The sequence below is a fragment of the Lonchura striata genome, chromosome 18, assembly GCF_050655825.1.
Source record: "Lonchura striata isolate lonStrDom1 chromosome 18, ASM5065582v1, whole genome shotgun sequence".
NCBI classification, from domain to species: Eukaryota; Metazoa; Chordata; class Aves; order Passeriformes; family Estrildidae; genus Lonchura; species Lonchura striata.
In genome coordinates this window covers 11,695,370-11,720,441 of record NC_140720.1, presented here as the reverse complement: position 1 = coordinate 11,720,441, position 25,072 = coordinate 11,695,370, and the positions used below count along the sequence as shown (strand labels likewise).

The following is a 25,072-nucleotide window of genomic DNA, read 5'->3' as shown; positions in this document are numbered from 1 at the left end:
GGCCGCTGCCCGCCGCCGGCTGCCGGAGGAGGCTCCGAGGCAGAGCGGCGCTCCCGGGGGAAACAGGCGCGAGGAGCGCGGGCTGGGGGATGGAGTCCGGGACCCCGAGGGGTGGAGTCCGGGATCCCGAGGGATGGATGTCCGGGGACCCCGAGGGATGGAGTCCGGGACCCCGAGGGATGGATGTCCGGGATCCCGAGGGATGGATGTCCGGGGACCCCGAGGGATGGAGTCCGGGACCCCGAGGGATGGAGTCCGGGATCCCCAGGGATGGAGTCCTGGACCCCGAGGGATGGAGTCCGGGATCCCGAGGGATGGAGTCCGGGACCCCGAGGGATGGATGTCCGGGATCCCGAGGGGTGGATGTCCGTGACCCCGAGGGATGGATGTCCGGGACCCCGAGGGATGGATGTCCGGGATCCCGAGGGATGGATGTCCGGGACCCCGAGGCAGGGCCCGTGTCCATGCCCGTGCCTGGTGTGCCCCCGCCGGGGTCACCGGGGACAGAGCGGCAGAGAACGGGCAGGGGGCAGTTCCCGAAGGCTGCAAAGGAGGAGGGCGGGACCACCTCACCCCGGGGGCGGCCGGCGGGGTGGGGGCGAGCACGGGGGGATCCCCTCGCCGTGCGAAACGGGGACCGGCACCGGCACCGGGCACCGGAACCGAGACCGAGACCGAGACCGAGACCGGGCAGGGGCAGCGGGCAGCGGGCACCGGCAGCGGGCACCGAGACCGAGCATCGGCCACCGGCGCTGGCCACCGGGCACCGGCACCGGGCACCATCCAGGCCCCGCCCGGTGTGACGCCGGTGCCCCCGCCCCCGCCGGCTCTTGCATCACGCGCCGGCCTCGCCCCCCAGTCCCCGGATGAGGCGGCCCCGGCGGGCGCGCGCGGCGGCGGCTGTGGCAGGGGATGCGCTGCGGTGAGCGGCGGGCCCGGGGCCGGGCGGGGGCACCGGGCGGGCCCGGCCAGCGGGGCCCGGCGCGGCGGGCGGGGGGCGCGGGCCGGGCGGGCGGCGGGCCGGGGGCGCCGCCATTGGCTGCCAATTGACAACGGGGCACGGCCCGCCCCCGGCGCGCCATTGGCCGCGGCCGCGCCGCCGCCGCCTCCCATTGGCCGCGCGCGGTGTCAGTCACGGCGCGGCCCCGCTCGGCCGCCGCCCTGGCCCCTCCGCGCCGCCGGGAGCGGGGCCGGCCCGGCCGCACCGGGGCTCGGGGCCGCACCGGGGCTGCACCGGGGCTGCAGCGGGGCTCGGGGCCGCACCGGGGCTGGGAGCTGCACCGTGGCTCGGGGCTGTCCCGGGGCTCGGGGCCGCACACCGGGGCTCGGGGCTGTCCCGGGACTCGGGGCCGCTCCGGGGCTCGGGGGTGTCCCGGGCCCTGCCCGCCGCTCTGCCGGCCTCGCCCCCCGCCCGGGCGTTTTCCCGGCACTGGAGCTGGCCGCGTGGTCCGCCTCTGTTGCTGGATGCTCCGCCCGGGGCACAGCGTCTTTTCCGGGAGGAAATTCCTGCCGGAGCTGGTGCTGGGGTCGGGAGCGGGCAGGGAGGTGGCGGTGCAGTCGTCACCCCTGGATGTGACGGGCGGGCCGGGGGAGCTCGGTGCCCTGCTCGGGGACCGGGGCTGTTCGCTCCCAGCTGGGACCGCTGGCCTCCGGGTCGCCCTGCCCTGGCCCTCTGCGCTCCCGGGGGGTTTGCCAGGAATTCCGTCGGTAATTCCACCGGCAATTCAGTCGGTAATTCCGCGAGGGTTCCTCTCGGCGGTGCCTGGCCTCGCTGGGAGCCCTGTGCGCTGTGTCCGGGCGTGCCCAGCCCCAGCAGCCCGTGCCCGGTGAGCGTGACCCGAATTGCAGCCGACGTGCGGGAAGGATGCGCTGGGAGAGAGCAGCGACACTGCCCAGCCTGCCCGGTGACCCACCGGCACATCCCTGTCCCTCCCGGGAGGAGCAGGGTTCTCCTCTCCCACCGGCACATCCCTGTCCCTCCCGGGAGGAGCAGGGTTCTCCTCTCCCACCGGCACATCCCTGTCCCTCCCGGGAGGAGCAGGGTTCTCCTCTCCCACCGGCACATCCCTGTCCCTCCCGGGAGGAGCAGGGTTCCCCTCTCCCACCGGCACATCCCTGTCCTTCCCGGGAGCTGTGCTCTCCCACCGGCACATCCCTGTCCCTCCCGGGAGGAGCAGGGTTCCCCTCTCCCACCGGCACATCCCTGTCCCTCCCGGGAGGAGCAGGGTTCTCCTCTCCCACCGGCACATCCCTGTCCCTCCCGGGAGGAGCAGGGTTCTCCTCTCCCACCGGCACATCCCTGCAGGGTTCTCTCCCACCCACAGCCCGCTCTGTGCTGGGAGTGACTCAGGGTTTCTCTCTTCTCCCTGCCTTGACTTGCTCACAAGTGCAGGGTCTGGATGCCTCTGGCATTTGTTGCCTGAGAGGTGGTTAAACACAAGAAATTGCTACAGAAGAGTTCCTTGGATACTTCAGAAATTTTTTTTTTCTTCCTTTACATTTTTTTCCAAACCCCACCCCCCACAAAGAAATAATTCCTTGTTGAGGAAGGAATTGTTCCTGCTGAGAGCTGGTGGCCTTTCCAAGGTCAGTGTTTTGTTAGAGATATCAGCAACTGTAAGAGGAAGAAGCTGTCCCAAGGCAGAAAAGAGACTGGGAAGCTTTTAGATATGAAAAGGTGGTGGAGACCCCATCCATCCATCCCTGGAGGTGTTCAAGGAGCTCCTGGGATGTGGCACTCATTGCCCTGGTCTGGTTGACAAGGTGGTGATTAGTCAGAGGTTGACTTGATGATCTCAGAGGTCTTTTCCAACATGAATAATTCTGTGCTTCTATATTTATTTATTTAAATGCCAGTTTGACGTGTTTGCAGCGTGACTGCACAGGCAGGCTGGCTGATGGTGCCAGTTAACTGTGGCAGAGCTGGGTAAGGAGTGTGGATCTGGCATTAATAGTGTTAGCTCTGCCCTAGAAGAGATCCCCTGTCCTGTTTCCTGGCTGGGCTGTGCATTTCTGTATTGTTGTATATGTGGAGGCACAGCCCTGGTGAGAAGGTTTAATAATTTAATTAAACTTGTCACTGGGAGTCCCAGAAGTGAAGGAAGTGTTCAGGGGCAGTGTTTGAGTCAGTGTTTGAGTTGCCTTCCTTCCTCCTCAGGGGAACACCCTCCCTTTTTTCCCCCTGACTCTTTAGAGTTTGCAGATTCGTAAGATAATTCCTCGTTTGGTGGAGGACGGAGAAGAGAAAGGAAAATAGGAAAGTGGAGAGAAAGCACGAGGCTGATGATGTCTGTGACCTTGGTGTCACAAGGAATCTTGTCTGGAGACACTGCTGGCAGCAGACTGCCAGGAAGCACAGCAGCAAAGCACAGTGCATGCCCTCAGAGCATTACAGTTGGTTTTTTGAGGTGCCAGGAAAGTCAGACTGCAGAAAGGAAATGGTATTTTTGCAGCCCTTGATGTCTGTGGCACCACAAACAGAATCAAGATAAAGTGGGGAGTGTGTTCACAAACTGCCTGCTCTGCTGTGCTGCCCTCACCCCCAGACAAAGCCAGACCCACCAGAGCAGATTTTTCATGATGTGCTTGTGCCCCTCGAGGGTTCTTCTGTCCCCAGAACTCAGTGGAAGGTTGTGCTGGTTCCTTCTCCTAATCAACACAGAGATTAGGGGGTTATTTTTAATATTCTGTTAACATTCTGTTTAATATTCTGTTCAGAACCTCTCTCTGCTGGGGGCTGGTCTGTGATCTATTTTGGGGGGTATTTTTCAAATCCATTTTACCCCCCCAGCACTGGTAGAACTTCAGAGCTGTAAAAGCAGCAGAATTCAGTCCTTGTGGCAGAAATCCCTGCTGAGTGCTCTCCCCTTGGAATTCCTGGGTCACTGTGTGGTGTCAGAAGTGTGTCACCCTCTGGCCACTGCCTTGCCAGGAGGTGCTGTCATCGGGATGCTTTGGATTGCTGGGGTGACCTGGGGGACCTGGAGCTGTCCCTGGTGCAGGTGTCCCTGCCAGGCTGGGCACTGCTGCTGCCTGGGATGCCCTGGCACTGCTCAGGGTGTGAAGGGAAGGCAGCAGGGCAGGAGCAGGAGGAGGTGGCTGGGTGGGCTGCAGAGGGTTTGGGGTCCTGGCAGCCTGTGCCAGCTGCTGTGGGTGGGGATCAGAGCTCCTGCTGCCCGCCACACCTCACCAGCCTGCCCAGGAGAGAGCAGAGAGTGAGGCAGGGACGAGCAAATCCTTTCCACAGGCTGAATTTCCTTCTCAGTTTGCTGTTTACTCCTCTCTGTGTGGATTCATCCCTCTGGAGCTGGGAGCAGATTGTCCCCGTGCCCAGGCCAGGGTGTTCTGGGACCTGCACATCTCCAGGAGCCTTTCCTTCACCTCTGCAGGTTCTGAGCCTGCAGCAGGAGCACCAACCTCTGCGTTTTCAGTCACTTCAGTGAGGTTACTTGGGAAGGAGCAGCCATCAAATGTCTGAAACTGCCCATGTTTGTGAAAGCAATAAATGTTTTTTATTACAAAATTCTCATATTTTCTGTAGTCATAGGTTGATTTCTGGGAAGCTTTTTGCATCAGTGCATTTCTTCTAGTTTCAAGACTTCTAACCCAGTGCTGGCTCACTCTTCAAGGGTTTTCTTGTGACTAGCTATCAAATATTCACCAGACAGATGAGTCTTGGCCATGTGGTGTAGAGCAGACATGTTATATTTGATTAATGAGGCTGTTGAGATAACAAGGCTTTGCTGTGTGGTGCTTGGTTTATCTTCAAGGCTTTTCTGAATTTGGCACCAAGTTCCTGCAGGTAGGTTTGGTTATCTCCAGCCTCCTGTGCTCCCAAATTGGAAATGCAGGATTTATGATTGCAGCAGAGCAAGGAGCGTTGTGCTGACGCTGTGCTCGGTGACTTTCTCCTCTTCCTGAAAGCTCCCGTGCTGCTGTTGTGAGAGAGAAGGAGGCATTTGTTGTGGCTCACTGGAGAACATTCCGTTCAGAAATAGAACTGCAGGGGAAGGTTCGCTTCCCAGAGGTTCAGTTTCATGGATGCAGGCACACATCCCAGCGTGTGTGGAAATCCGCCGGCTCCTGTTCCAGCACGGGCTGAGCAAGCCCAGATCGATTGGTGAAATCTGAGCTGTGCCATCTGATTGTTTGTTTTCCATCTTCCAGTAAGTCGGTGCACGTTTGCTCTGGCTTTGGCTGGAGTGCTCGGGTTACCTTGCGTCGAGTCTCGGTTGGGTTTGCGGGGAGGAGAGCCAGAGCTTCAGGAGCTGGAGGTTACCTGGTTCCTCGTGCTTTGGGAAGGTGAAGAATGGTGGAAACAAGATTCCTTCTGCTTTTCTGCCTGTGAATCAGCAAAAAGGAGGAAGAGGAAGAAGAGCTGGTTGTGAGCAGTCCTTCCTGCTGTGCGTGGCAGCTCTGGATGGTGCCAGCGCTCGGTGACGGCGTCGCTGCCTGCGAGAAGGGGGGGCTGGCAGCCAGCAGGCCTTGGACATTCTGTGATAGCCAGAGTGCCTTCTTATCTCCAGACCTGAAGGCCACATGTGAGCTTGGCAGAACTTCTCGATCAAGTCCTGTATGAGCCGGTTGCTTGTTTAATTCCAGAGGTCAGTGGGCATTTGTGGTGCCTTGAAGGGAGGGGGGAGCAGCCAAGCGTGGCTGGGGGAGTTCAGCCCTGTGGTTGGTCCTGTTTGAGTGGCCTTGCTTTGCTTCTGCTTAGTTTTTCATCTTTAGTGTCTGAAAATATTGGGCAAATGGGGTTGTGAGGGAGAAAGCAGAAAAACGTGCAGAAAAATGTGCACGAAGATCAAATAATATTCTTTTCATATGGCAGCATTTATGAGCAGGTTTTAAATGGGAGAGTGTGAGGCAATTAAAACCAGGAGGAATTCTTTCTGCAGCCACTTGAGATGCTGCAGGTACATTGGGGTGAATTGCAGGGCTCAGAGTCATCCCTGCCGTGACGTGTGAGTGACTGAGTGACTCTGAGAGCAGGGAGGAGTGGATTCCCCGCTGTGGGAAGGGGTGGGTCCCAGCTGAGAGTCCTGTTGGATTCCAGGCTGAGTGTTTTGGGTTTAGATTTCATCCCAAGCTTCGCTGCAGTCTCCTGTCACATGGAGAGCCTGGGAAGCTTGCTTAAGGTACTGTGTTACACTTCAAGCTGGGTTTGTGCTTTCGTGGCTTAGCTAGGAGGTAGCTCCAGAGAGGTTTGGGGTTGGCCTTGAATGCAAGATTCCGTAAATTACTTGAAAAATCCTGTCTGCATGTTAGCTAGGTTACTTCTGGTGCATTCTTGAGCCTCTGGCTCTTGTGATATCCAGAGGATACTGCTCCTCTCCTTTTAAAGATGCTTTCGAGGTGGGAAAACAGATTTGTCCTGTACGAACCCCTCTGGATTCTAACAAGCTCTTAACCTCCACACTGTGTTTTTTTAGAGTCGTTGCAGCGTGGAGAAGTTCTTTCCTTTTCACAGTGGAGAGTTGCTGGGTCCTGCTGACTTTGTCGGGGGGGCTTGAAAGGAGCCCCGGTGTTTTGAAGGTAGCTCTTGTCTGGGAGCAGCTTTGGAGCTGGAGCTGTGCCCACCGAGCTGTGTTTTCCCAGGGCACTGCGTGAATGCTGAGCTGTGTTGGAATGAATTGGAGTGGGCAGCAGCATAAGCCTGCTCTCATTTTCCCTGGAAGACGCCGCTGCATTGTCTTGTCTGCTCCCTGAAAGCCTCAGTGTTGTTTGTCAAAGGCTGGATCCTGCAAGTGCCACGTAAGCAAAGAAGCCCTGAATAGGAAGGACTGGCCGTGCTGGTTCTCAGCTCCCGACAGAATTCCCAGGGCTGGGACAACAGGCAGCAGGCTGAGGCAAAGCAGTTTTTGTTAAACTCTTGGTATTCCGTGGGCATCTGCTCTCCCACACACGAGATGTGTGGAGTTGTCTGGTTGTGCTCTGGTAACTCCTGGGATTTGCCCTCTGCTTGCACAATCCGTGGTTTTGTGCCATCATTCTGAGGGAATGGGCAGAGGTTGGTGGAGTGGAGGATTTTCCCATGGCCACGTGTGTGCTGGGAGCAGGTTTGGAAGAGTCAGCATCTCCCAGCTCCCAGGTTGATATTTTGGCCGTGAAGCATGGTGTTTGCAGGGTCTCTGTGTGCTCTAATCCCTTTGTCCTGCCCCTCGTGGGAATACAAGTGACAAAAAGCGGGATATGGGTGCTGGAGCTCAGCAGTGCACGCTGGCATTGGCATCTGCAGCAGGGCTTTCTGCAGAGCAGTCAGCAGATCCCAAATCCCTGCTGATGGCATTAGGGGTGGTGGGCCACATGCAGCAGGGGCAGTCATCACCTACCACCCCCTTCACCAAGCAGGACGAGAGGGCTGGGGAAGATCTGGGTGGGTTGGGAAGGAAGAATTCCTGCCTGAGGCAGCGCTGGGCTGAATCTCCTCTCTGCAGTGTGTGGAAGGAAAAGGTGGGGTGCAAACACACCTCCTGTCCTTGGGAGCCCCAGGCAGCCCTTCCTGGTCTTGCTCAGGCTGCTGTGCTTGCAGGGATCCCTCAGCTGTTGATATCCAAGGGTGTGCCCCGTGTGAGCAGACGGGAAGGAGTCTTGTGCCTTATCTCAGCTGCTTCTAGGAAATGATGTAAGACGCTTCCTTGTGCAAGCTCTTTTCTAGCCACATCCTGAATTTTACTGACAGCCCCCTTGGCTGCTCACCTTCTGAGCCCAGCCTCTCTGGGGCTGTGGGAGCTGAGCCTGTGTTGTGCTTTATCTGGTTTATTCTGGGATGTGTGTGCTCCCTGCTGGGCTCAGCCTCTCGGTGTGCTGGTGTAGAGCGGGTCAGGGAAAGGTTGGAGGATTTGTGGAAGGGTTGGATCAGTGCTTGGCAGGTGCTATGGACAGCACCCAGCAGTGCCTTGTCCTGGGAATCGCTGTCCAGGGGCTGCTGGACACACCTGAGCTGAGTCAGGTCTCTGCTCCCACCCTGGAGCTGCAGGAATACAGAACTCCACATCCACGGCTTCTGCACAGGGCTTGGGGTTTTCCCTCTGGGGTGCCTGAGCTGTCTTGGTAACAGCTGATGCAAGTACTCCCAAAGAAAATCCAGTCTGAAATCTGGGGTGGGAATGGCTCCACAGGTACTTTCCACTTCTCAGTGCAGGGAAGGAAACACCGTCCGTTCTCCTGAGCCAGGACATGTTTGCTCCTGCAGTAAAGCTGTGCAGTTAAATAAACACAGTGTGAGATTTGAGGTGGTTTTGAGGTGCTTGGCCCTCTCTGGATCAATTTGCTCTTGGCTTGTGGCAGCTGCAGGCTCAGCTGGAGAGCCAGTGTGCCAGTTCCGCCTCGCTGTGCTTGGCCTGGCTGCCCTCTGAAAGCAGGGGATTGTTCTGGCCCACTTTTAGGTGTCAAAAATGTGGGTCACTGAGATACAGAACACATTAGTGTGACAGTTTTAGCCTGAAGGGACACAGTTGGCTGGGAAGGGATGGCTGTTAGAGTCAGGACTTGTAGGTCAGCTCTTCTGATCAATGGGCTTGGTGAGGCGTTGTTCACAGCCTCTGCTTGGAGCACAGGGGAGCTTGGCCTCACCCTGTTCTTTTTTGGGGTGGTAAGGATGGAATTTGAGGCTGGGCTTTTTGAGGAGAAAAAAAAATGCCTTAAGGAGCTGTTCAATGCTGCATCTCCTGGGGTCTGAGCGTTTTCCTGGTCCTGCTCTGTATTTTGTCTCCTTCATCACCTCTGAGGCCTGGTGTGTGCTGATGCCTTGTATCCCCTGGACCATGTAAAACCATACCAAAGGTGTGTTGGGTTCTGTTTCTTGTACTGGCTGATAGCCTGGGGAGTTTTCCTCCAAAAAAGCAGGATCTTCACGGAGAGGGGATCTCCAGTGCCTTGGTGTGGGAAACTTCTCTGAGCACCTCTAGGCTGGGAGACTCCTCTGGGACGTGACCATGTCATTTATGGGACAGGCTGATCTTCCCTGTGGCTGTCTGAGGCAGCAGGACTGTGTGGATAATTCCTGTCCCCTGCGTGTGACACAAGCAGGAATTAGCCAGGACGTGCTGCAGGAAGAATAATTTGAGTTTTGATCTCCACACAGAGCTGTTTGTGCTTGCCTCACTTGGAGTGTTCACCCTCCTTCGCTGCTCTCCTTTGCAGCTCTAAAAGCAGCTGTAGTGCAGTCACTGTGTGGTGGCAGGAGGCAAAATCTCTTCGTTAAAAACATTTAATGATAGCTGTAAATTTGAGTGTATTACCAGCTGTGGGCCTGAGTGGGCTTGTGGCACCCCTGGAGTTTTGGGGGCAGCTCCAAAATACATCCAGAACTTCTGCTCTCATTTCAGGCTGCTCCACCAGCCCTTGCAGAGGCTGGGTAAGGTCCTGGGGCTCCTTGGGGCACGTCTGGGTGCTGGATGAGCCCTGGAGGGACTCTTGACATCCTGGCTGTGGGTGCCAAGTCCTGGTGCCATGGCTGGATTGCCAGGATTGAGTAGAGAAGTTTTGGGGTGCTGTGCCCAGCTTTATCCTGAGTGTATCCCTGTGTTTGTGTCCTGCAGGTCGTGTTGATCATGGACAGTGAAGAAATCCCTACTTTTTCGAGTCCAAAGGAGGAAACTGCATATTGGAAAGAGCTTTCCTTGAAGTACAAGCAAAGGTATTGTGGATTTGCAAGCTGAATTTCGTTCTTAATGATCAGGATTTGGATCTTAATGATGGCTGTTGAATTTATTCCTCTGCAAGGCCACACCAAGATGCTTATTAGATACTTTAGAGAAAACCTGTGAGAAGAGAATTCTCTGGAAAGGATTTCCAGCTTTAAAATTTCCATCTCTGTGGGAGCTGAGTGTTTCTTGCCCAGTGTCACCATGCCAAGAACTGCAGGCTATGTTTTGAGCATGTTTGAGCAAGAGCAGAGCCTTTTTATGATCGTGAGCACCTTTGTGTAATTAAAGTGCTGCCTTGAGTGGTATCTTGATGTTTTATCACAAGAAGGCGCCTTTGGGCTTGCCTTGTGTTTTTCCTGCTCCCTCAAGCTTCTTGTAGGAGAATTACTGGTATGAAAAGTGCCTGATTTGGTGTCTGCTGCATTTTATTCCAGCGTTTCGTAGCTCCTGGTCCTGCCTGTACCCATGGTTTGCATCTCCAAGGGGACACAGGGCTTTGTTTCCAAAAGTGCCAAGAGAAGCTGCTCCAGGAGCAGTGCTGTGCAGCAGGAGGGACTGGGGGGTGGGCTGAGGTTTTTCTGGAGTTAAATCCCTCTCAAGGCCAAGGAGCCCAAGCTCCAAGTGGTTGTTTTTGTTTGGTTTGGGGTTTTTTGGGAGGGACGTGTTGGGAATGTGGAGGGGCCTGTCCGTGTGGAGAACCCAAAGCTGTTCTTGTGTGTCAGAAATTCCATCTGAGGCACCACTGGATGTGGTGTTGCCCAAAGCCTCGGTGGTTTTCTCTGCTGCTTGCTCAGGGCTGAGCTATTACGTGTGGTAAAGGTGCAAATTTAATAAGCAGAGTATGTGGAGTGGCTACTTCTGGTATTTAATAACTCACAGTGGTATGAGGCAGGCATGTCCTGCCTCCCTGACTCTGCATGATTTTTACAAACTTTAATTTTCCAGCGAGTGCAGAGATGCAGAAACTGTTCTCTCTTCAGTTGCTGACCAAAATCTGGTTCAATGTTTGCTTAATTCGTTGTCTGTTCCATAAAGTCTGCCAGCACTGAAAGCTAATGGAGCACAAAGTGCTTCTAGGCTCCCTTGAATCCTGGAAATGGCTTTGATTCCACACAGGCATTCAAGGTGGCTGTTGGGTTTGTTGTAAGAGAATTAATTTCCTTCAATAGCTTCGCTTAATGTAATTTCTCTATTTTCCCATTCTTCTTTTTCCCCTTAGAGGTCCATGGATGACACTTAAGCGCATTAAAACTCCGTGTTCTCAGCTTTTTATTTCAGAAGAGCTGCAGGTTTTGTTTTAACTGGGGAGATGCTGGCTTTCTCACTGATGAGTCCTCTCCTTGCAGCTTCCAGGAGGCCCGTGAAGAGCTGGCTGAGTTCCAGGAGGGGAGCAGGGAGTTGGAGGCTGAGTTGGAGGCACAGCTAGTGCAGGCTGAGCAGAGGAACAGAGATTTGCAAGCAGATAACCAAAGACTGAAATATGAAGTGGAAACATTAAAGGTAGGTTTTCTCTGTGGTGGTGTTGCTTTTCCTTTCAGCTACGTCTTGGATCTCTTTTTGGATCGTCTGGGCTGCTCTCGGGCACTGGATATCCAAATAAAAATGGAGTTGTCTGGTTAAGATCCACACTGAAGCATGGCATGTACCCCAAATAAGGCCAGGGACATTTCTGGCAGAATTTTTCTTGTTCACATCATGAAACTTCGTCCTGGAGTTTGTGCTGCTTTGAATTCCCCAGGCTGTGCCAAGGAGGAGCTTTATTTATTCCACAGGGAACGTCAGCATAGCAACAGGGCACAACACAAGGGGTTTTGTCAGGCCACTGCCTTGTCACCTTTCTTTGCAAAAAGTCTTGTTGCCCTCAGGGTCTCCTAGGTTTTATGAGACCCCAAAGAAAGCAGAAAATGGGTGATTTGTGCACATCTTCCAGGGAGTCTCCACGTCCATTCAGAGCTGTATCTGTGGAGCCAGGAATTGCTGAGAGATGTGCATGTGCACAAGGTAGCTCTCAGCTGATGCCTTTGTGTTAACAAGTTCTTGCCTCTCTTGAAATCTTGCAAAAGCATCATTTTGGGCAGTCTTGGCTTATTTAGTGAAGGCAGAGGTTAGAAATTCACTCAGTGGAAGGAGGGTTTATGGGATTGCTTTGTGTCTCCAGTCCCAGCTGTACTTGCAGGGTCAGGATGTGTTGTATGAGCTCAGGAGTTGCTCCATAGGCACTCAGAGGGTTTTTGGCAGTGAATTCCTCAGTCTGTTGAGGATGAGTCTGTGGGCCTGGAGGTTTTGTGACAGATTTCAGTGGCCCCTTTTTGCCAAAGGACACATCAGAGGATTTCTGCTGTCAGGTGGGTGCTGCCCCTTTTTGGCAAAGGACTCATCAGAGGATTTCTGCTGCAGGGCAGCACGCAGGGGGAGGCAGTGCACTTGGATCTCTCCCTGCCTTCCTGGAGCAGCTGTCAGTGCAGGCTGAGGGGAGCAGATGCAGGGCTGCATCCCTGGGAGGCAGCTGTGCCATTCTGAGCTCTGGCCAGCTCTGATGTTCACAGCCTGTTCCTTCTCCCTCTCCGGTTTCTGCTGTGAATTGCCAGCGCTCCCAGACCAGCATTGTGCACACAGAGTGACACTTTTTGTCCCCTTTTGGTGCTGATGGCTTGGCCAGTGCCAGCAGCTGATGTTTATCTCCCTGCTCTTTGTTTCAGGAGAAACTGGAGCACCAGTACGCCCAGAGTTACAAGCAGGTGTCGTTGTTGGAGGATGACCTGAGCCAGACAAGGGCCATCAAAGATCAGCTGCACAAATATGTGAGGGAGCTAGAGCAGGCCAACGATGACCTGGAACGTGCCAAGAGGTGAAGGCTGCAACCCTCCTCTTCCCTTCACATCTGCACCACAAAGAGCTTTTCTTTGCTACTCAGCTCGAGCATGTCATTGTTCCTTAAAGGGAGAAGAACAATCAGAAAAACCCCAAGCACCCCCAAGACTTGGGGCTGTTTGGGCAGTGCAGCTGCCCCTCACCATCAGCTGGTTCCTGTGGCAGCAGGAAGGGCAGTGGGGCAGCCTGGTTGGTGTTGTGAGGAGCAAGCCCAGAGCCAGCCGGGCAGTGCCCTGCCCTTGGTGCCCCCAGCTAGGTGACTGTAGCTGTGCCCCTGCTGCCTCAGAGCCCCTTTGAAGTCAGAGTCTGCTGCTTCCATAGTCCCTGAGATCAGCCAGGCCAGGGCAGGCTGCTGGTGCCTTGCAGAGCAGCTGCAGGGAGCAGTCCTGCCCTTCCCAGTGCTGCAGTGAGCAGGCTGCTGCTGGGAACACCCAGCCTGGGAGGAGGTCCTGCTTCCCTTCTGCTGGCTGGGAATCCTGCCATTGATGCAGGGAGAGCAGGAATGAGCCTCTGGCCATCTGGAAAGAAGATCTGAGAGCTGAGCCCTGTTTGCACAAGGCTCTTAAGCTCATGACCAACATTTGCCACTGGTTTTGGGAGGAATTGGGAGGAATGTCCCTGCTGCCCACCTTGCTGGGTGTGCCTGTGCAGAGCCCTGGCAGCACAGCCCCACCTGAGCTGGGGCACGGATTAATGCCTGGCTTGGGGAAAAGGAGCTCTGGGCTGGCTCCTGCCACATCCTTGGTTCATCTCTGAGAGCCAGATGCTATCGTGTTCTTCTCATCTTTTTCTCCTGTTTCTTTGATTCCTCCTTTCTAAGAAGCATTTCCATGGCTTCAAATGCTTACCTTGAGCACAGCCCTGCTAACATTTGCCTTCTGTTATGCTTTTGAATAAGCTTTTATGCTGGCTGAGCTGAAGAACCTAATATTCTGGATTTTGTTTCTAGGGCAACAATAGTTTCATTGGAAGACTTTGAACAAAGGCTGAACCAAGCTATTGAGAGAAATGCATTTTTAGAAAGTGAACTGGATGACAAGGAGTCATTGCTGGTCTCTGTACAGAGATTAAAGGATGAAGCAAGAGGTATGGCTGGTCTGGTTGGTTCTGGCTCCTGCTGCAGGGTTGGTTTGCTAAAAGAGATGTGCTGCCAGCAAAGCTCATGTTTCTAGAAAGCCTCACATGATGAGACTTGAACTGGATGCTTTGGGTTTTACTAACAGTACTAACTTTGTATGTCCAGTGTAGCCAAAAAAAAAAGTCCTCATTTAGGGCAGAATTACTAATTGATGAATTCAGGATTTTTAACACAAAAATACTCTGTTCCACAGATATAAGAGAATTGAGGAAGTTGCTTCAGAAGTTCCTCTTGCTGTGTGTTTACAGGAGGGGAAAGCACAGGAAATGACAGGGAAATACAGGATAAATGATCAAGTAACTCTTAAAAAAATCTCTCCTGTGTTCCTTCTAAGCCCCTTGGAAATTGCCTTAAATATATAATGTAAGATATTCTGGTAAAGGCTGTGTTTAGACTGTGGGAGATGTTTGGGATGGTCTTCTGGGATAGGATCAGGAGTTGAGGGGTCCCCAGTGGATTTCACACTGAGGGTGCTGCTGTAAACTGATTTCTCTGACAGTGGAGGTGACCTGCTCTTAAGCCTGTGCCAGCCAATAATGGCTGTAGAAGTTGGTGGTTTGCAACTTTGTTCCCTAAATGGAGCTTTCTAAAATATTTCCTCATTTAAGGCCTGGAGCTGAGTGCAAGAACACACCTGACAGCAGGCTGGGATTTTTTGTTGCTGTTCTCCTTTATGAACCTTTTTGAAGCAAATTTGTGCCCCAGAAGTCGAGAGCTTTATTGGAAGCACTGGGATTTTGAAATAAAGAAAGAAACTTTCTGAGGAAGGATATGTATTGTAATTTGATATTAGGGAGAGAAAACTGGAAAAACCAGCAAAACCCAGGGGACTGTTTTGTAGAACACTGGAACAATCAGCAAAACAGACATCTTGTTTCTTAGATGAGTCATTTGGACATTTTTAGCATTTGTGAGTTATTCCCCCTGGCAGCAAGCAGGAACAGTAGCCTCTAAAAGAACTGGTACTGTCAAACTCAAATATGACATTTCTGATTGAACAGCCTCAGATCCTCTTCTGGGAGCCCAGACAGATTTTCACTTCAGCTCTGCTGTTTTACCTACAATCAGCTCTAAATATCTGTTACAGCTTAAAAGCTGTGATGTGCAGTTAATTTTGCTTTTGTGCCAGATCGAGGCAAGGAATAAGAATAAGGAATAAGAGGTCTGAGAAAATGAAGTTGCTCTGCCCAAAAAGGAACAGCTCACTTGTAATGGTTGTGTGCCTCTTTCTGAGGATTAGGGAGATCATTGCTGGGCTGTGCTGGGTGGTCTCTGTAGCAAAAAGCTGTGGGAAGAGAAGGGATAAGCTGCAGTCTGGGGAGGAGGTGAGAGTAAAGCCAGGCTTTTCTAAGCCCAGTCTTTTCCCTGTCCTTTGGACTGCCCTGCAATCTGCTCTTTTATTTGTCAGGGCATCAAGAAACTGGATGTAACCCTTGGACTGCCTTTGTCTTGTTGGATTATTAACTGGGAGGAGAATGTAGGGAATGGGGAGCACAGGGTCAGGTCCCTGCTCTGTTTTTCCAGGCTGTGTTTGAGCAGGAGCTGGGCTCAGCAGCAGCAGCAGCAGCAGCATTTTGTGTCCAGCTGCAGCTTTGGTAACGTGGAGCTCACACTGCAAATGGGGAGAAATCCTGAGGCAAATCAGCTGCCCCCATCCCAGGGACGGGGAGCTGTGTGGGGCTTTGCTTTGGGATGGGATACTGGGATGGGATACTGGGATGGGGCTGCTCTGAGGCTGTCCCTGCTGCTGGAGGAAGCAGCAGCAGGCACCAACCCAGGATTGTTGGGGAGTGTCTGCTGCTGCCCCTCCCAAATGAGCAGTGTCTGTGAGAGAATCAATCACTAGTATGGGATTTAGTGGGGTTTTTTCCTTCTCTCAACCCTCAGACCTACGGCAGGAGCTGGCTGTGAGGGAAAGGCAGCAGGAGGTGACCCGGAAATCAGCGCCCAGCTCGCCCACGCTGGACTGTGAGAAGATGGATTCAGCTGTCCAGGCCTCTCTCTCCTTGCCAGCCACACCTGTTGGAAAAGGATCAGAAAATAGTTTTCCTTCCCCAAAAGGTACCTTCCACAGGAGCGGGGTCTGGTTTTGCTCCTTAAGGAGCCCGAGGTGGATGTGGGGGTGTGGATCTCACACTCCTCCATGAGCTGTGGTTGAATCCCAGGGCAGCAGCAGGTGCATCTCAGGAGTAAATCAGGAGTAAATTGCATGGCAGAGGACAGTGAGGCTTGGGCAGGCAGGGGTTTTCACTCTGCTGTGGAGCCTTGAAGATATTTGGGAATGCAGGGAAGTGCAGGGACTGATAATTCTGCTACTGCAGCAGCAATTGTGGGTGAGCATGGTCAGCAATTTGGAATCTGTCACCACAGTGACTTCTCAGGGGTCCTGTTCCCTCTGTGGGGCAGTGGGATCTTAGTCCAGCCCCTTCTCCCATCTGGAGGGCTCTGGGCAGTGGCAGGGATTAATCCTGGGTGTTTCAGCTGAGGAAGGGAGCTCTGGCTGGTCAGATGGATTGCAGTCAGTAGCCTTGCAGATGGAGAGTGCATGAACTCTGCCTGGGGGGGAGTGGCAGCCAGGGCAGGAGTTAAGCTTTATCATTTTCTCTAGCTAGTGATCCTGCAGTTACTGTGGGCAATTGTATGAAATGTCTGCAGCAAGATTGTAGATATGTTTGGGTTTTTTTTTTTTAATGTAGAAGGTGATTTATTTAAATTTTTGGAAAACCTGAACTGTGGAGGAGTGAAGTAATAAGAGGTGTCTGTGTTTGCAGCTATACCAAATGGGTTTGGTACCAGCCCACTCACTCCTTCAGCTCGAATATCTGCACTCAACATTGTGGGAGATCTGCTACGCAAAGTGGGGGTGAGTGCTCTGAGCTCTGGGCTCTCCCTGGGGCTCCTGTCCCTGTGCTCAGGCACAGCCTTGGTACAGTGCTGGCTACAGTCTGGAGCTGCCAAATCATCCATCCACTGCTTAGTATTTGATAATGCTTTATTTTAGTTTTTTTTCTAATTATTTTGATTTTTAAAGTCTGATCCTATAGTTCTGAATCCCATTTGGGGTGACAAAATTCATATTTGGAATAAAAGTTTTTCAAGTGCTGGCTTAGACACTGCCAACTTAGTTCTGACCTTAGCTGGGCCTGCAGCTTCCTCTGCCTGGGCTGCAGAGCTGGAGCTCAGGTGAGGAGGAGCTGGGCTCACCCTGCCAGGGTGGCACAGCTCCTCACCCCCTGAGATCTACCACTGAAAGAAAACCCAGCCTGGAAACGTTTGGTAAGAAAGTGAGGGAATAAATGAGGAGAAAGCCAAATGCTCCCAATGTGTGGTTGGTGGGGAAGTGAAATGCATGAGCCTTTAAAGGGATTATTACACTGTCAGCAGGGAAGAACTGCTCTGAACATCTGCTGCAGGGCTCTTCAGGACCCAGGCTCTCCCCTTGGAAGGAGAAATGGCTTTTGAGCTGCCAGGAGCTGCACTACAGACAGTTGTTGTAGCAGAGCTGGACGTGGAAACCAGCCTGGCTGCTCCCCTCTGAGCCCAGCCCCGCTCTGAAAGGGCAGCAGGACAGTCGGGGTTGGCAGTGACACGTTTCAAAGGGGATCATTGTGAGTAAGAGTCTGCAGGGGATTTGGGCAGCTTAGTGACAATCCCTGTGATTACTCTGCCAGGACAGGAAATGCCAAACAAGCAGCTGCTCTGCCAGCCTGCCCTGAGCCACACAGACAGGGCTGCAGCTCATTCACTGCTCTGGGAGCAATCACAGGGTGCTCAGGTTCTTTGGGGTTTGGGCTGTGCCTCATGTATTGCTCTGGGAGCAATCAGAGGTGCTCAGGTTCTTTGGGGTTTGGATGTGCCTCATGCACTTCTCTGCAGCAGTCAGAGGTGCTCAGGTTCTTTGGGGTTGGGCTGTGCCTCTGCAGCAGTCAGGGGTGCTCAGGTTTTTGGGGTTGGGCTCTGCCTCATCCCTCCAAGCTTTACACTCCTGTCTCTGCAGGAAGTTTCCCCTCTGCTTTCCTGCCTGCAGTGGGACAGGGCTCAGGTCACACTGCCTGTGCCCAGGGGACACTCTGTGACACCAGAGTCACCCACAGCTGCCTGTGGAGTCCATCACCCCTAAATAAACTTCCAGGGGTCTGCACAGGGCTCACTCACCCGTGGCAGCATGTCAGTGCCCTCCTGATGGAATATTCTGTGCAGAACAGGACAAGCCCCACGTTTGGGGGGATGAATTTCAGTCTCCAGTGGGGGCATTTGCAATGTGCTGAAGGCCCCGTGCCCAGGGGCTGTAAGGAGTGAGGACATCTGCCACACCACCTGGATATTCAGGATAAGGGGCGTATTCAGCCTCTGATGGTGGCAGAATGTGCAGGAGATGTTCTGGGCTAAAGGAGAGAATGAGGATGTTGTTCCTCCTTCCAGGAGTCACTGTCACTTTACATGGGGAAAAAATAAAATCACCTTTTTTTTTTGGAAGAGTGGCAGTGAAGCTTTAGAAATTGACTTTATTTTGCAAGCCAAGACTAAGAAAGAAATTCCAGGTGACATTGTCCTGGTGAAAAAAACAATTTTCCATGTGCACAGCCCCTCTCAAAGCTTGAGGGTTCTGCTTTAGGCTCTCAGTGTTCTGATCAGCTCAAGGCAGCTGCTGAAGCAAGTTTGGGTAACTTTTGCTAGGATTTGGCTTCCTTATCTTGGGTAATTATTTCAGAGCTCGTCTGTGCTAGAATCTGAGCCCTCGTGAAGCTGAGTAATGTCTGGCAGTCTGCATCAGCATCTGTGTGTTTCCTTTGTGGCTGGGTGACGAGGAAATGACAGCTTTGTTCCCATTCTTTTGCCAAGGGTGATCACACTGAAATCCTATCATGGCAATCTTGGGCTCACGAGCAGCAAGAAACTTCCTCTTAATGGTATTACTTCTTTAATGCTGTTCTTTCCCCTCCCCTTTCACAGGCCTTAGAATCCAAATTAGCTGCTTGCAGGAATTTTGCAAAGGACCAGGCATCACGGAAATCCTACATTTCAGGGACCGTGGGCAGCGCCGTGATGAGCAGCAATGGCACAAAGTACCCACACCCCGGGCACACGTCCTTCTTCGACAAGGGGTGAGTCTGGGCACGGCCCTGGGGCTCTGCTGTGCCTCCTCAGCCCAGCACGCCTCTCCTCCTGCAGGAGAGGCAGCCTGGAGCAAAGCTGCAGGGGATTCCTGCGGAGCAGGGACAAAAGCAGGGCTGGGGTGGCAGTGCCAGTCCTGCCCCATCCCCTGGTGGCTGGAGCCAACCCAGGCAGTGAGGAGTGAGCATCTGAGAGCAGAGGAGGGTGGCCCAAGCTGCAGGTGTGCTTGGGGAAGGGCAGAGGGCAGGCAGGGCTGTTCCCTGCCGGGGAGGGATGGTCACTGGTGCTGGAGTTGGGGCTCCTCCCTGCTGTGAGCCAGCCAGGAGGCAGGGATGGCTCTCCTGGGAGCCAGAGCCGTGTCTGGCGTGCCCAGAGCTCCCTCTGGGATGCTGGCAGTGCTTCTGCAGGAGGGTTTGCCCAGCTCCTCACAGCACAGGGCCCTGTGGGTGTCAGGGGTGGAGAGCACAGCCAGCAGCCCGCATGTCTTCATGTTAAACCTCAGTGCACTTTAATACTCAGCACTTCCTCAATCCTGCATTTATTTAGAGAATGAAACGAGTTGTTTCCAGCCTGGAAGCGCCAGAGCAGCCAGCTGAGCTCCCCACATTCATCCTCAGTGGGGCTGTGTGGGGACCAGGGCAAGCTGCACCTTAAAAAGTGGCACTGAGGGCTTCTGGAGCCACTGCTGTTTGCTGCTTTTGGAAAGGAGGAATTCCCAGCCTTGAAGTCATGTGCAAATCAGCCTTTTGGGCTGGGGGTGTGCCTCCCCCAGCAGTGCTCCTGCAGCTCCAGGGAGCAGGGAAGTGCAGGGGGGGATTATGGCAGCTCTTAGCAGGCAGCGTGGCTATATTGAGGTGTGGTGTGACAAATAAGTCACTTTTAATTATGCAGATTGGCATCACATGCCTTACCCAGTGGCTGCCTGGAGGGGGGAGCAGCCTGGGGCTGAGGAAGGCTTGGAGAGCCTGGAAGGAAGGGTGGCAGTGGGCAGGAGCAGGGCTGGAAGTGGCTCATGTGCAAGTGCCAGGGATGCTGCGGGCCCCTGTGCTGTCCTTGTCCCCTGGAGCCCCGGGCTGTCCCCTCAGGCCCCCTGTGCCCAGGAGGGGCTGGCAGTGCTGAGCTGTGCTCCAGGGCTGCCGTGCAAAGCCTGGCTTGGCCCTGGCAGCTGTGGTGGCCGTGCTGGGGCAGGGGCAGCTGGGAGGGCACCCTGAGCCAGCTGGGAGTGCAGCTCTGTTCCAAATGTGAGTGTGACCCTGCTCCAGCTGTGAGTGTGACTCTGCTCCAGGTGTGACTGTGACTCTGCTCCAGGTGTGAGTGTGGCCCTGCTCCAGCTGTGAGTGTGACCCTGCTCCAGGTGTGAGTGTGGCTCTGCTCCAGGTGTGAGTGTGACTCTATTCCAGCTGTGACTCTGCTCCAGGTGTGAGTGTGACCCTGCTCCAGCTGTGAGTGTGGCTCTGCTCCAGGTGTGGGTGTAACCCTGCTCCAGGTGTGGCCCTGCTCCAGCTTTGAGTGTGACTCTGCTCCAGGTGTGAGTGTGACCCTGCTCCAGCTGTGAGTGCAGCCCTGCTCCAGCCTGCAGCCACGGCCCCAGCAGCAGCAGCTGGTGGTGGCTGAGTGCTGGGCTGGGCAGAGAGAGCTCAGCCACACCTTTGCAGCTCCTTCTGCCATTGCAGTGAAATATTTGAGGCGTCTCCAGCTGCTGTCAAGGCCCTGCTCTCGGAGGGGAGCACTGCTTTAGGGCAGGCCTGGAGCACAGCAGGGCTTGCACCAAAGCTTGGCTGCAGAGCTGGGGCACCCAGGGTTTACCTGCTTGGTAAAAACTCAGCAGGGTCTGGTGTAAGATCAGTTTCCTGCAGATTTGTCCCTTCAGGAGCAGGTTCTGTCCAGATGCCAGGGCAGAACAGCACCCGAGGATAGGTCCTCAGGATGGATACCTGTATTTTGCTGTTTTTAATTGGTTGTTAATGTCAGTCCAGTTTTGTCCAGGAATCAGAAGTCCTCTGGTCTCTGCAGGGCCCTGGGACAGCCAGCCTGAGGTGCTTGTTCCCCTTCCTGCAGTGCCCTCATAGCTGCTGTTTATTCTTGGCTGGTTTTGTGAACCCCCTGGGCTCTGTTTCAATGAAACAAGCTGAAGTTTAGTGTGAGAACTGCCTGTGCTCACACACAGCAGTCAGGGGTGTCTCTGTACTGTTACCCCCAGCCCTGACCAGAATACACCTGGGGAATCTTTTTCAGGCCCTGACCCACCTTGCTGCAAGGTTTCCCTGGGAGAGGGGAGCTGTGCTGCCTCGGGTGCAGTGATGCTGTGCTGGCTGCCCATGCAGAGCAGGGCTCAGGCAGGAGAGTTTTGGTCCAGCACCTTGGCTTGGCCCAGCTGCTGCCTCAAGGGCTGTGCTCAGGAATGTCATTTTTGTGTGCATAAACTTTCCCTTTCTCTCCACTAGGCGTGAGAAGGTCATATTCCCCACCTTGGTCATGGGTAAATGAATTCATTTGCTCTGAGTGGCTGCATGTGGTGTAACCTGGGGCTTGGGGCAGCTCTGGGGCTCTGGTAACTGCACCAGGTAGTTGGTAGTGCCACACTAACGGGCCCTGATCAAAGCCTGAGGCTGCAATTGCTCTTCTCCTGCCTTGAAATAAACCTCTGTGCTGCTGTGACCTGTTGCCAGCATAAGCCTGAGTGCTGCTTGCTTTCTTCATGTGTAATACTTCAATGAGTGCATGTTTGATGGAACTGGTCACAGCAGGGATGCAGGGGAAGCGTGGCTTCGTGGACGGAGTTCCTGTGCAAGGTTTGCCCTCTGCTTGTGGTTTTCCTCCAGCATTTTGTGGTTCTTGACCTGCTGATGTGCAGTGCCGTGGTTGTGGCTGACAGGAGAGCAAAGGAGGGGGAAATGGGCAGGGCTAGAGCAGGGAGGGGACAGTGTGGGTAGGGACAGCAGGGTCCCTGCTCCGTGTCACTGTCCCTGCCCAGCACAGCTGTGCAGCTGGAAGCACCTGGGGCAGTGCCGGAGCTCCTGGGCAGTGCCAGGTCTCCAGGTGTGCTTTACCAGCTCCTTTTCCCCCTTCAGGCCAGGCTGGTCAGCTCCAGAAAAATCTTCCAGCAAGGATTTGATGGATACTTAGAGCTGAGGGAGTCTTGGGTATGAGGTGCTAAGTACAAAATACAGCTTGAAATGCAGATTAACGAGTCCAAATTAGTAATCAGGGCAGGGAGTGGCTGGACATGGACACCGAGCCTGTGGCACTGCAGGGACAGGCAGTGAGGAGCCCCTGCAGGGACATTTCCAGCAGGGAATGCTGCTCCTGGCTGGATGGGCTGCAGCTCCTCACGGGAGAGGTGTCAGAGCACAGCTGGAAGAGCTGCTGGAGCCCCGGGCTCCTGTGCCACCCCCCTGGCAGGGCAGGGGCTGCACAGCTCCAGCAGGACGCTGGGGAGGGGGAGCCTGCCCTGCAGCCCCGTGGGGACTGGGGGCACACAGCTGTGCTGGGCTGTGACACTGCTGAGTGTGAGTGTGACAGTGAGTGTGGGTGTGTGTGTGTCCCCTCTGGGCACAGGGACACGGGGCTGTGCCTTAGCTCTGGGCACAGGGCACTGAGTGCTGGGGAAGGGACAGCTGGGGCCAGCCCCGAGGGATGCCCTGACCCCACAGAGCCCCAGGGCAGTGCCCTGACCCCACAGAGCCCCAGGGCAGTGCCCTGACCCCACACAGCCCCAGGGCAGAGCCCTGACCCCACAGAGCCCCAGGGCAGTGCTCTGACCCCACAGAGCCCCAGGGCAGTGCTCTCACCCCACAGAGCCCCAGGGCAGTGCTCTCACCCCACACAGCCCTGAGCAGAGCCCCGAGGGCTCGGGCTCTGTGCCCACTCACCGCTGGGTCAGTCAGCTCGGCCGGGCCGTGCCAGCCCCGCGCTGGCAGCAGAGCTGTGCCCATCCTGCTCCCGGCCATGGGGAGAGGGAGGAGCAGGGTCGGGGTTCCCGGGGTGCCTCCCTGGCTCTGCTCCCCTAACGGGCTCTCTCTCATCCCCAGGGCAGTGAACGGCTTTGACCAAGGGCCCCCCGGCCTGGGGGGCTCCCGCCCCTCCTCGGCGCCGGGAATGCTCCCCCTGAGCGTATGAGCGCCCGGGCTCGGACTTGGATGCTTTTCTCAGCCCACCTCGAGAAGAACTGCTCCCGATCCCTCCCCATTCCCACCCCGCTGGAACGTCACCCGAGAGGAGACCCCGAGCCCAGGCCCTCCATGTCCTGTCAATACAGTTTGTTTTCTGCTCTCGCTCTAGTGGACCTTCTCTGCCCCGGCTCCACGAGCTGCCACCCTGCTGTGCTGGGGGACAGAGTCCTGCTCTGTCTGGGGACACTGAGTCCTGTTCTGTGCTGGGGACACCGTGTCCTGTTCTGTGCTTGGGGACACCGAGTCCTGTTCTGTGCTGGGGACACTGAGTCCTGCTCTGTCTGGGGACACCGTGTCCTGCTCTGTCTGGGGACACCGTGTCCTGTTCTGTGCTGGGGACACTGAGTCCTGTTCTGTGCTGGGGACACCGTGTCCTGTTCTGTGCTGGGGACACCGAGTCCTGCTGTGCTTGGGGACACCGAGTTCTCCTCAGTCTGGGGGACAGGCCCAGCCCAGCCTTTCCCTCTCCTCTCACTGAGGTCTGACAGAGCCTTGGCCACTCTGTCGCAGGCTCCCCTGTCCCTGTCCCCTCCCAGGCCCTGAGCTGCTGCTCTCAGTGCCCGGGGAGGCCAGCAGTGGCCCTGGGGCCATTTGCTCTTGGCAGCCAGCCCCAGGTGCTGTCTCGGGGCAGCTGCAGCCGGGGCAGTCGGAGCAGGGCTGGATCAGCAGCTCCAGCCCGGCCAGGCCGGGCCCATCCTCGCTGGACAGACGGACACACACCCAGAGCCAGGTTCTGTGCCCGGCCCCGATGGGCCTGGCATGGCTGAGCTTTCTCCCTGGGCTCCTGCCCTGCTGCGGGGCTGGCCAGGGCTGTGCCCTCGGTGTCCCCATGGCCAGGGCTGTGCTCATGGGGTGTCCCCATGGCCAGGGCTGTGCCCTCGGGTGTCCCCATGGCCAGGGCTGTGCTCATGGGGTGTCCCCATGGCCAGGGCTGTGCCCTCGGGTGTCCCCATGGCCAGGGCTGTGCTCATGGGGTGTCCCCATGGCCAGGGCTGTGCCTTCGGGTGTCCCCATGGCTGCCCCACAGCTCCCTGGCCGTGCTGGACTCTGTCCCTCACCCCATGCACAGTGACCCCACGGGAGCTTTAGGAAGCTGCTGCTCCCCCAGGAGCCCCCTGCCCATCACCCCCTGTGCTGTAGGACGGGGCTGTGCAGCCTCTCCTGAGGGCTGCTCGCACAGTCTGGGGCGGCTGCACCTTGTGGGTTTTCCAAGCAGCACATCCGTGTGGTTTCTCTGTCTGTGTGCCTCAGAGCCAGTGGATTTTTAGGCTGAACCAGCCCATGGAGCCAGGGTTGGAGCTGAGGGTTCAGCAGTCATCGGTCAGGGGCTCTGCAGCTCCCAGGTGGTTGAGTTACAAATGCTGAGGAAAAAACTCCACTGGCCCAGCAGTGGAGGTGGGATTGTCCCTTTGCCATTAGGGTTTGTATGGTCCTTCCTTCCTGTGCATCCTCTGCTGCATTTGACTGTTTACATTTGTTTTATTGTACATAGATTTGTAAACATAATACCTTTGCCTGAGGTCTTTGTATATAACTTGGGCTTTGTAGCTTTATTTATTCAGCCTCTCTCTGGCATGTTTCCGTAGGATGTACCGTTCCACCCTGGTGCCACTGACATGATGTGGTTTCAAAAGAATGAAAACAAATGAGAGTAATCTTCCAAAAATAAAGTTCTTTTAATGTGGAATCAGTGGATTTTGCAGAACCAGTGGCCGTGGCTCTTACTTTGTCCCATTGGGTTTTCTGCCAGGGAGGGGCCAGTGTCCTGCCCATGTCCTGGGGGCCCTGGCCCCACACAGACACCCCCAGCCCAGCGGGGTCACCCTCCCCAGGCCATCCCCCCTCCTGCCCTCCCCTTTCCCTCCTCCCCTCCCACCCGTCTGGGCCCCCCCTGGTCCCAGACCCACCCTGGACTCAGCTCCTGCAGCTCCCAGGCCTTTCCTGCCCAGCTCCAGGGCAGGTTCTGCACCCCAGGACCCCAAAACAGGGGATGGAGCTGCCCAGCCCCTGTGCCACAGCACTGAGTGGCAGCAGCAGAGCTCAGAGTTTCTGTGTGCTCCAGCTGGGCCTTGCCAGTGGCATTCAGGGGCAAAGGCTCAGCTCAGACCAAGCCACTGATGCTGTAT

The 25,072-nt window shown here is 55.3% G+C and overlaps 2 protein-coding genes across 7 annotated transcripts in view; one reads left to right on the top strand and one right to left on the bottom strand.

Annotated features, from left to right (window-relative positions):
- Window positions 1–25,072, bottom strand: part of LOC110475147 (TBC1 domain family member 24) — a 186,240-nt gene that overhangs the window by 44,699 nt on the left and 116,469 nt on the right. The window lies entirely within an intron of this gene.
- On the top strand, window positions 858–24,633 carry NDEL1 (nudE neurodevelopment protein 1 like 1). Of its 6 annotated transcripts, XM_085556899.1 has the most exons (10): window positions 5,988–6,137; window positions 9,543–9,640; window positions 10,997–11,150; window positions 12,350–12,498; window positions 13,471–13,607; window positions 15,547–15,720; window positions 16,431–16,522; window positions 18,613–18,764; window positions 21,219–21,253; window positions 22,806–23,048. In XM_085556899.1, exons 1-10 carry the CDS (start codon window positions 6,111–6,113, stop codon window positions 22,811–22,813), a joined length of 1,026 nt encoding a protein of 341 aa, XP_085413025.1. In that variant the 5' UTR covers window positions 5,988–6,110; the 3' UTR covers window positions 22,814–23,048. The 6 variants fall into 6 exon arrangements, 5 of the variants coding, with proteins under 5 accessions (XP_077643446.1, XP_077643447.1, XP_085413025.1 ...); XM_077787320.2 differs by lacking the exons at window positions 5,988–6,137; window positions 21,219–21,253 and adding an exon at window positions 858–922 and having other exon boundaries at window positions 22,806–24,633; XM_077787321.2 differs by lacking the exons at window positions 5,988–6,137; window positions 21,219–21,253 and adding an exon at window positions 5,167–5,603 and having other exon boundaries at window positions 22,806–24,633.